Here is an 11,522-nt window from a genome sequence, read left to right as displayed (position 1 = left end):
GTTTCAAGTACTGCAGCTGCATAGTGAAATACTTCCTACCTAACACTGTTTCATAATCTCCTATACTTAGTGGTGGAATTTTATCTTTACCAAAGGTATATTTATGTTGAGTTAATTGAGGGTTTTTTTTTTTTTTTATAAGCTAAGTTAATTGAGATTTGATATCAAAGCGCGTATAACACAACACAACTAAACAAGCTGGATAAAAATGATTCAAAAAAAAAAAAAAAACAAGCTGGATCAAACAAAAAAAATTAGGATTAAGCAAAAGAGTTTTTATTTATTTTTTGGTCAATAAGAATTTTTTTTATTTTCACCACAGATCCGATCCACTGGACCATCTAATCTGATTCGAGAATAGTTCTTGCATCAAACTCTCTATCACGTTCGGCTTCAATCATCACTGAATTTTATTTTTAATTTAAAAAAAATAATATAGAGACTTCTATATTTTTAATTTGACGGTGGGAGTGGGAGGGAATATATACTAGGCAAGTTTTTTATTTCAACAAAAAAAAAAAAACAATATACTAGGAAAGTTTACCCTACTAAATTCATTGACCACAAAAACATAAACGATATTAGAGACATGGTTCCTAAAAAAGTGGGAGGATTTCAGGGATTTTTCCATACTAGGATTTGGAAACTCCAAATTCTTCTCCAACGAAGATTTTTATTACCATTCATTGATAGTTTCTTACCACTATATATTTTTTATTTTTTTTATTTTTATAATGGTAAATTGCATGTATTTTTTATAAATAAAAAATGTGCACTTTTTCATCTATAAATAAGAGGGTATCTATTCCTAGCCAATACTTTGCAATTCATTCTTCACTCTTCTCTTCTTTTTTGCTATCAAATAAAAAGTGTGCAAAGTATGGAAGAACTTGATTCAGTTTTTATTTACCAAGAGGTATGTTATTGCATATTTTATTTTATTTTTAACATATAGTTCTTCATCTCTATACTCTCTCCCCTTTCCATTTTCATTCCTTACTTAGTTTGATTCATTATGTTGTTGGTTTGTTTACTAGTATTTTTTTTGGAATAGATTGTGGCTAAAGGGATCAAAAGTTTTTCTGGGTAATTGGGTGGATGTTGTAATTTTTTCTCCTCAACATTCTTGTTTTTTTAATGATAAATATTAATAGTGTTTTCTTATAATCAAATATTAATATAGTTTGTACTCCTCTATATACAAAATTTGACATCAACACTATATGTATGTAGAATTCCCGACTTTTATATAATTTCTTCTCTTTTTTTCGATATTTTTAAGGTGCAGTCTCATCAGTGTCCAACTTTTGTATGTCAAAAAAAAAAAAGGTTTTTTTTTTTGAGTACAAAAAATTGATTTTTTATTTTTTGTGTGTGTTTCTATCTTTGGTTTGGGTGTTTGGTTAAACCTTTTGCAACAGTGAAATGGTGCATACATAGTCAAAAATATAATTTTCTATGACTTAATTTTCATCACCCATTGTTATTTTTTTATTTTTTATTTTTGACGTAATCACCCGTTGTTATTTTTATACAACGACTATTTCCCGCAATTTCATCATTGACCCTATCTTTTAATATCTCCTCCTTCCTAAAAAAAATTGGACAGTAATTGTTATTAATTATTATTACAGTGATTTTAGGAAAATTAATGTAACCTTTTCCTTGTCTAAGAAGGAAAGTTTTATCATTGACCCATATTTCCGGTAATTAGTTTACTGTCATTTTACAAAAATACCCATATAATTCTCTCTGTTTCTAAGACAATTATACTATTTTATTTTATCTTCACCATAAAAAAATATTTTAATTTATCTTTTTTTGACAGATATTTTAAACCACGATTTAACTTTTCCTCTAAGGTTGTATGTTGAAATTTATGTAATACCATTGGGAATATTTGATAATCCAAAACCAAAGTCATTGTCAAATATGCTCCTTTTTTTTAATGCCTAAATACATAAATTATGATATTTTTACTAGTCATGTCATATCCAATGTGAAACTCTCAACCATGACCGAGCTACAAACCTCGATGCTTACTCTATTATTCATTTACCACCGCATATTTAATTTAGGCTTCTTACTCTTAGACTTGACACGTCGATAACTATTTGATCAAAACATGCATGTTTTATATATTGTCGACTTTTGGCCTAACGACCACCTATTTATTGACTGCGTGAATACATGAGATTTCGACAACTTACACAACTCAAATCCCTAAAAATTCTAGCCAGTAAACTATTAGTTTAATGTAGAAGTGTTTCCTTGAATTCAAAATTTTATTCCATCAAAACCAACTAAAACTTTCTTGTTTGATTTTGCAGAGAGAACATGAACTAAGACAGAAACTCATAGACACAACACTTGAACTTGAAACAATGAAAAGCATCAAAACAGAACTCTTCAATTTACTCAAAACAGCTTACCAAGAAAGAGATGAAGCTAGAAATCAGCTACAAAATCTAATGAACAAGCTTATTCCAACTAGTCCAATCCATTTACAAGACATGCTTGTTCAACAAGAAAGCCCTCTCATGTTTCATTCTTCAAAACCAAATCCAAGTCTCACAGAATCAAGTAGTCTCTCACACGGTTCACCGCCGGTTGATTCGTTCTTTGAAACTGTTTCTTCACCTGAGTTCTCAAATTCCAACATGTGCCATCTCAAATATCATCAAAATCGACAAAACTTAGTTCAAGTTCAAGACTTTAATTATTTGATGGTGCCGACTGAAAAACCGGTTTATGTTGATCGCGGAACTCTTGTTATAGATTCTATGGCTAAAGAAAGAGTTTTGCCTCAAAAGGGTAAACTTTTACAAGCTGTGGTTGAAGCTGGTCCTTTGCTTCAAAATATTCTACTTGCTGGACCACTTCCTACTTGGAGAAATCCACCTCCTTTGAAAGATATTAAACTTCCATCTTTGAATATCAAAGAGTATAATAATAGTACTAATAATGCTGCTGCTAGAATCATTGAGCCGGTTTCTTTTCCGAAGGTTTCGTCGGTTTTGCAATCTTCAAATGCTACTTCAAGTTGTTCAACTTCTTCAATGCTTCATTTTACTGGTAATCATATTCTTGGTTCATGGAACGGTTCTCGGAAGTTTATTAATTCTGATTCTAGTTCTAGTTCCAGTCTCATGATTCAAGCTGGATCGAGGAAGCGGCAAAGGTATCCATGATTTTGATGAATTTTTCTCCCTTGTGTAAATGGAGTTACAACAATTGGTGTAAATGGATTGGCATACTCTACTATATTTTTTGGCTTTAACCACCAGTTTAATCTGGTTCGGGGGTCTGGCATCAAGTGGTTCCGGCCCCCTCTTTTAGTTAGTTTTTCGGTTACTATGGTTGAAAATGTTTCCATACTTCTATGAACTTGCAAGTTTTGGAAAATCTAATTTTCATCTTTGTCATGAAAATTGAATTTTTTTTATTATCCATGATTATTTTACGAGTATGAATTGAACTCGGTATTCTGGAGTTTACAACACTCACATATTCTGTGCCAACCGCTTGTGCTATAGACTTAGGTGGTGACAATTTGTTATGTGGTTCAAACTGGAGTGAATTTATATTTAAATTTGTGTTGAAAGTTTTATGTTTATACTTTTGCATGTTACTAGATTCTCAATTTTTAAATCTTTGATTGTTAGTACCTAAGACAAGGCTAGTTGTCAATGATTACAATGTATAATCCTTAATATCATCTCCAACCGTGTATACAAATTTGTTCTTTGCTAGCATAGTTATTTTCCTATATGATTTAGTGTGAACCAAGAATCGGCTTCATTTTTGTTGAAATTTCTGAATATGAGAAAGGTCATGATCATAATTTGTGTACTTATTATAGCATGGCTTATGTTCTTTATATTTATCTACCATGGCCTATTTAAGCGTCTATTCCAAGTAATTTACCGTGTAATAATCGCAAGAAACTATATTCAAAGGCGACTTCTAGACGAGTCGAATATCAGCCAGAATTCATTTCGACAGGTTCAAAGCCGTGGGTTGGAGTGGTCTATGTTACAAGAACTTCCTATGTCTCAGTTTAAGAAAAATAAGAGGGAACACAAACCAAGTAATGTGGATTGTTCCATTTGTTTAGGAGAGTTTGAAGAAGGAGAATGGCTAAAATATCTTCCAAATTGTACACATAGTTTTCATGCTTCTTGCATTGATAAATGGTTTCAATGTAATTCAAATTGTCCCCTTTGTAGATGTTATGTACATGAAGATCATTTTTCCACATCTGAGGACATTTTCCACTCACTTTGAAATTCTTGTTTTAGATAACAATCTAAATTTGAGAGACAATTTTTTTCACTCAGTTTTGACAAATTTATGTCATGATAACTGTGACACAAAATCAAGATGCTATTTTTGGACTATTTTTTAGAGGTTACTCTGCTGTTCTTTCTGTATATACATTACAGTTGAAATTTTTAGATAAAGCATTTGTTTAAAGCTAAGGTAAGGAACATATCAACAACAAAAAAAAAGCTAAGGTAAGGAACATAGATTTTGCATATTTTCATTTTAATACTTAGCTAAAAGAACCAGAGTATTTATGCGTCGAGAGTTTTCTAGTACGATGCAGCAAAGGCTTGGTGACATTTGCTATAGATTAGGCTTGAAATTTATGATCGCGGCCATTTGTTACTGGACTGTCATAACTATCTTAGACCTCGTGTCAAAACTGCGAATGTGGGAGCCCAAAATTAGCCCCCTCAACCCGAGAATGGTCCTGCAGGCATCAAACAACAAATTGAAATAGAGACTTGATCAGGGAAGGGAATGAAATGGAGACACAAGTTCGAGGCACGGTGAAAGGGGAGTTGAATGAGAACTTCTATAAAAAGGAGGTCAAACATAATAGAGGATCACAAAATTCATATTCCTTGCCCATAAATCAAACACTTAGGATCTTGTCCATATCACATCACTAGCAAGGTCCCATCTTCCTATTTTTACAGGAACATTTGGCATCTATCGTGGGGCCACGGTAAATATAGTTTTTCGGCAACACTCTAAGATACGATGGGAAGGATTCAACATCCACTCTAAGATACGATGGGAAGGATTCAAAATCCAACCGATGATTTGCAAATGCGACTTTTGTCCCAAAAAATACAGGATTCTCTCATCCCATTCAACTTCAAAACCCTCCAACTGGAAACGCCTGACAGAAAAAGCAAGCAATGAGTCAACAAAGATCTCCTCCAATCCATCACCAGAAGAGAAGGATCAAGATAGGTATGAAGAGAGAACTAATCCGTTAGAACTAAATTATACACTGTAGTGGGAGACTTCTCCGACTGAGGAGAGTCAATTCGACAAGGAGACGTTATGCCATACAAGTTAACCACATTCAAAACTTGATGGAAAGCCTCCTAACTATTTCATTCATACCTAAAATCGCTTTCACATACCAAAAAAAAAAAAAAAAATCACTTTTTTGAAACTGTGCATACACTTTACAGATATGAATTATGGCATGTCCCAAACGACCTGTATCCTTTACCAAGCATCAGCAGATTAATTGATGGGGCATCTGGATACAAAACACTCAACTTCATGAATGCTTACTCATGCTACAATCTGATAAAGTTGAACTTTCCAGGCACAAAAAAACCACTTTCATGACTACCACCTGCAACTATTACTACGAGGTCATGCCATTTAGACTCAAGATGCATGTGCACAGTGGCGAAGTTAGGCTAAAAAATTCAGGTGGGTTGTGACAAAACTTTTTTTTTTATGGAGGTGTATGTATGTGTGTGTGTGCGCGTGTGCGCTCTTCTGATTGAACACTTTTAGTTAGCCTCTTTGGTTATTTTGGTTGAATTCTGATTGAACACTTTTAGTTAGCCTCTTTGATTATTATGGATGAAAATGTTTCATACTTCTATGAACTTGCAAGTTTTGGATAAAAAAAATCAATTTATGTCACTAAATCTAATTTTCATCTTTGTCATTAAAATTGAAAACCTTTGACTATCCATAATGATTTTATGAGTACGAATCGTACTCAGTGCCTTAGAGTATACAATACTTGCACACTTTGCGCCAACAGCTAGAAATAGGTGGTCACAATTTATTTGGTTCAAACAGTAATTTATATTTTTACACTTTTACATGTCATGAGAATCTCAATTTTTAAACCTTTGATAGTTAATACCTAAGTCAAGGCTAGTTGCCAATAAATACAACGTAGAATCCTTAATATAATCTCCAACCATGTGTACAAATTTGTTGTTTGCTAGCATAGTTATTTTCCTATATGATTTGGTGTGAATTAGCTTCACTTTTACTAAAACGTTTTCTGGCAACACAAAAGGTCATGATAATCATTTGTATAATTATTATAATTTCGGTCACGTTCTTCATATTTATCTATTTCGGCGTATTCACAGCAAGAGACCATGTTCAAAGGCGACTTCTAGAAGAGTCGAATATCAATCTGAGTGATTTATTTCAACAAGTTCAAAGCCTTGGATCGGAGTGTTCAATGGCACAATCACTTCCCATTTCTCAGTTTAAGAAAAATGAGGGTAAAGAAAAGCCAACTAATGTTGATTGTGCCATTTGTCTGGGAGAGTTTGAAGAAGGGGAATGGCTTAAACATCTTCCAAATTGCATACATAGTTTTCATGTTTCTTGCATTGATAAATGGTTTCAATCTCATTCAAATTGTCCCCTTTGTAGGTGTTATGTTCTCCAAGATCATTTGTCAACCTCGGAAAACATTTTCGACTCCCTTCCAGAAATTATTGTTATTAGATAACTACCATCTAAATTTTGACAGATGTCATGAGAACTGTGAAACAAAACTCAGATGCTATATTTTAGAGGTTAATCCTCACTTTTTTCCGTATATACACCATCACAGTTGAAACTTATAGATCAAGCATTAGTTGTTTTTTTTTAAACAAGATCAAGCATTAGTTGAAAGTTATATTTTACAGATGAAATTTATATGCTTGCTATCATTGCAAAACAAGAAATTTTCTTTCCAAGCCTACCACTGTTATCTTGTAATACTATAGATTTTATTAGAGAAGGATATAAATTAAGAATTGATGGTAATAGTATTTAGGGTGAACCTTAGCTTAATGATGGGAAACATTTGATGCCTTCTATAAAGATCTTGTATTGCCAAATTTCAAGTGCCAAGTCTTGAGTTTTCTGTGCGAAATGTGTTCACATGTGAGAAGGCACAAGAGGTCTTTCAAGTGCAAATGTTGGACTCTGCTATCACTGATAATTTAATTTCGGGTTCAAGCTCAAATAATTACCACTTGTATATTACTGGCATGATAGATACAGATCATGTAATTGCTGAAGATGAATTCTACCATATCAATACTTAAAAGTGTTCAAAACTTCAATGAGGAAAAAAAGTCACCTATTGAAAGTAAAGATTTATGGTCCTCATTTCCAAAATCAAAATGATTTAATTAATACCAATTCAACTAAAACATAAAATAAATATGTAATTATAAACCGTCATTAATTACATTACCGTCTTAGCCATAAAGACAAAGAGGATACTCCCTCTGTCCCAAAATGAGTGAGTCAGATGACTGCGTCACGAACGCCAATGCATAACTTTGACGATTCATATTTTTAACTGTATAATAGTAAAAATTATAAAAATATGATATTTTGAAAATACTCATCGAAAAATGGCTCACTCATTTTGGGACAGGAAGAGTAATGAGTTTTAACTTCCAAGAAACATAGTAGATGGTCATTAAAATTTCTAATAATTTTTAAATAATAATGGTCTATTGTGAATTACTACGACCAACAACTTGCATTCATGGTGAGATTATATTTATAAGTTATTACTTATACAAGTTATACATTATTTTTAGGAGAATGTTAACTTGTGCCCTTAAGGGCACATGTTAAGAAGATAAATATGGAAAAAATTTATTGTACTTGTGGTGTATTCAATTATCTAAACATTAAATTCTTTGTATCATTAAATGCTATATTTCTATTTTTAGGTAGCTTAACATGTGCCCTTAGGGCACAAGTTAACATTACCCTTATTTTTAAGTAAGATTATATTTATTGTCATGTAACGCGTGGCATCACTTACCGTGAAACAAAACCTAATATAGAAAACCTAGGTGGGTTCGTCAAACAAACATTATGAGTTTGCATAAATACTCAAAATTGGGAAAAATTGGAAGTACTCATTAATCATCAATAATATTCCAGTCAAAATTGAAACAAAAGGTCTGATGGTGTAATCTATTGAAATTGAAACAAAAGATAGAAACCAGAGCACAAAATATAGAACTGTCTAGAATCTAAATAGAACACAGGTAAAACCAGGTATTAGCTTAGATAATTCCAATCTTGTTTGCTACATCCAATGCATCGTAGTCAGGAGTCAACCTAACATAGGCCTTCTTGGTGCCATCAGGCCTGCAACAAATACAGGATTCAAGTTTAGAAATTGTAGCTGAAATCACCATATTGAACTATATTAAATAATTACATTGCACAAATATTAAGCATTATTTCCAGATTTCATAACAGAAACTACAAACCGTGTAATTTTTGCACCAAATTATTAAGTAATTAATGATAGATGATAGATAACATTGCACTGAACTGGTAGTAATAACACCAAAACTATATTCACTAATAAAATAGAAAACTGCTAAAAACAAAAATGATTTGTGGTAAGCCTGAGAAAATATACATGACTACAAATGATCACTAATATCACGGATCACCCTAAGAAAATCCGTAGTGACAAGTGTTGTCAATTGTAAATCAATGAAAATAGTGGTATGTTGAAATTCCGGTACGCAACAGTGCTATAATACCGATGAAACCAATGTTTTACAATATTTTGTACTAACTAACATATATCAGAGAACAATAGTGATTTTTTTCAAGCTCTACTATGCTATATTGCCGCTATTCAATATAAAACTGGTATTAGCAATAATGAGTTATTAGACTATTTATTTGCATTAAACAATTACTGCATGAATGCTCACCTGATCAAGGTGTTAACCTTCTTCGCTTGGATGTCATACATTTTCTTGACTGCATCCTTGATCTTTTTCTTATCAGCACGCAAGTCAACAATGAAAACCAAAGTGTTGTTATCCTCAATTTTCTTCATTGCCGACTCGGTGGTAAGTGGGAACTTCAAAATTTGGTAATGATCAAGCTTATTCCTTGGGGTGGCACTAATGCGAGGGTACTTGGGGTTCCTGTCCTGTGTTTGTGTCTTTGGGCGATGGAAAGTCACAGTTGTTCTGATCTTTTTTGCCTTCTTCTTAATAGCAGTGCCTGACTTGAGTGCATTGGCCGTTTTCAAGGCCTGTGCCTTTGGATCAGCCTTCTTATCACCTGCACCAAAACCGCCCGTCAAGTCACATAAAAAACCAAAGATCTAACTATTCTATGCACAATAGAACCTTCATCTAATATACTGTACCAAAGAAGGTATTATGACAATTTAACAAGTAAGAGCTTAAGCTATAATTATGTAAGTTATATAAATAAAACAAATTTAAAAAAAGCTTTTAAAATAACATTAAAGATCTATTCGCATTAGCTTATTTGAGTTTATCTACCAACATAAGCACTTGCAAGACTATTTGGGAGAGCTTATCAAAATAGCTAAATGACATGCCCAGAAGCTAATTTCAGCTTAATTCCATAAGCTATTCTTGTTAGTTTATGAAACCAGCTTATGTAAAAAAGACAATATAACTTAATTATATATTTTCTTATATAAATAAATAGCTTTTACACACACTTATGCTATAAACATTAAATTAAGCTATTTATCCAAACAGGGTCTAACTATTTTATAAGCTTTTCAAACATTACAAGTCCAAAAAATCTCTCCTTACAAAAATTTGTAAAATCAAATCATACATAAAATGGAATTGCTGCAATCAGAAGAACACAAAAGTATACACTATGCTCATATTTTCGATTAATTAACACAATGATTAAGTTCAGATTGAATTATGCAATAAAAACCTAAAATAGTTGGAACGAATGGGAACTAAAAATTCGAAACGGAATCGTCAAATTACCTTTAGGAGGAGCCATTTCTGAAAACTCTACCTGTTAAATAACCCTAATTCATGAGAGAGAAAAAATTAGAAAATCTGAAATTGTTGAATGAAATGAAACAAAGAAAATAGCAGAGAAACTGTGACAAACCTTCTTCCGTCGGAGGCAAAGGAGGAAGAAGCTGTTTCTAGGGTTTACCGGTTTGAGCGTGTGTAGAAGAATATATATACGTGTTATTTTCGAAATGATCCATAAAATGCACCCGGCCCGGCCCATCTTCGGTGAAATGGACCGAGTTTAAACTTAAATCAAGTACAGTCATGGGCCAGCCCATATTTAACAAACCCCCCCCCCTCCGATGTTTTCTCTTCCCACCCCCCGTGAATCTTCCATTTCCCATGAATTTCCAATTTTGCCCTTGAAAAAACTTCGATTCGTAGAAACCGAAGTTTTTTTTGCCTTGAAAACAAATTTCAGTTTCTAAAAACCGAAATTTACTCTGAATTTGCACTAGTAAAAATTCGGTTTCTGCGAACGGAATTTTTCTACAAAGGCAAAATTGAAATATTGGGGGGTATAAAAGATTCACGGGAGGTGGGAAGAGAAAACATCAACCCCCCTCCCCCCACGCACACACACTCTTTTTTTTTTCAAACAATTTTTCTTTTGCTCTCTTAGGAGGTTTTTCTTTGATATATACGGGACATATCTAATGATAATGACATATTCATGTGAGAATAGTAAGAATAAATATCAACTATTAGATTTAAATTAGTGGTTAAGATTAAAAGTTTAATTAGGTCATTAGTTGATGGTTTCACTCAACTTAATATCGACACACTAAATCTCAAGTTTTTTCACATCAATGATAAATTTGACGGCATCAACTTTGACAACACTTTCCAATTAAGTTTGTATTTGTACTCATAAACCAATCAAAGTAATCTGCTCAAATTTATATGCAAATGTCATGGAATCGTGTTAAACTAGATATATACACATTGGGACCCTTTTCTGTTCACTCATAAGGGATCTGGACCCCCATAAAGCAGGAGTCGATGCTGCTGTTGCCTGCGCGTAGGGTGTCCCCCACTTTCGTCCTGGGCGCATGATGCTTAAGGAATGGTTCAAGCAGGATTTGACTGGTTACACCACTTTGATCGGTGCTTACTCAACTTTATAATGTGATACTCAACTTTATAACGAGAGAAAGAACGGTACGTAAGTCATGATACTCAACTTTATAACGTGATGTTAAAAGGATTATGCAAAGTTAGATTATTTAATGAAGCCATGAGACTTTTAGATGAAATGTATAGTGCTGATTTGATATCCTATTGCATTGTGATTGATGACTTTTCTAAAACAAGAGAAATTGATTTTGATTGGAAGTTGTACAACGAAATGATTGAAAAGGGCATAAGCTCAATCCTATAGTTTACTTACACTAC

General features: G+C 32.9%; 2 protein-coding genes across 2 annotated transcripts; one reads left to right on the top strand and one right to left on the bottom strand.

Moving 5' to 3' along the window:
* Positions 1–797: 797 nt before the first annotated feature.
* LOC123918505 lies at positions 798–3,378 on the top strand. The gene is made up of 2 exons (XM_045970575.1): positions 798–916; positions 2,331–3,378. The coding sequence occupies exons 1-2, from the start codon at positions 881–883 to the stop codon at positions 3,189–3,191; spliced, it is 897 nt and encodes a 298-aa protein (XP_045826531.1). The 5' UTR covers positions 798–880; the 3' UTR covers positions 3,192–3,378.
* Positions 3,379–8,196: 4,818 nt separating this feature from the next.
* On the bottom strand, positions 8,197–10,301 carry LOC123918504 (60S ribosomal protein L23a-2-like). The gene is made up of 4 exons (XM_045970574.1): positions 10,222–10,301; positions 10,092–10,135; positions 9,036–9,393; positions 8,197–8,451 (listed from the first exon to the last, which is right to left on the bottom strand). The coding sequence occupies exons 2-4, from the start codon at positions 10,105–10,107 to the stop codon at positions 8,367–8,369; spliced, it is 459 nt and encodes a 152-aa protein (XP_045826530.1). The 5' UTR covers positions 10,108–10,135; positions 10,222–10,301; the 3' UTR covers positions 8,197–8,366.
* Positions 10,302–11,522: the final 1,221 nt, after the last annotated feature.

Source organism: Trifolium pratense, linkage group LG3, assembly GCF_020283565.1.
Source record: "Trifolium pratense cultivar HEN17-A07 linkage group LG3, ARS_RC_1.1, whole genome shotgun sequence".
In the NCBI taxonomy this organism is placed as follows: domain Eukaryota; kingdom Viridiplantae; phylum Streptophyta; class Magnoliopsida; order Fabales; family Fabaceae; genus Trifolium; species Trifolium pratense.
Note: the sequence above shows the minus strand (reverse complement) of the source record. Positions and strands in the feature narration are given on the sequence as shown.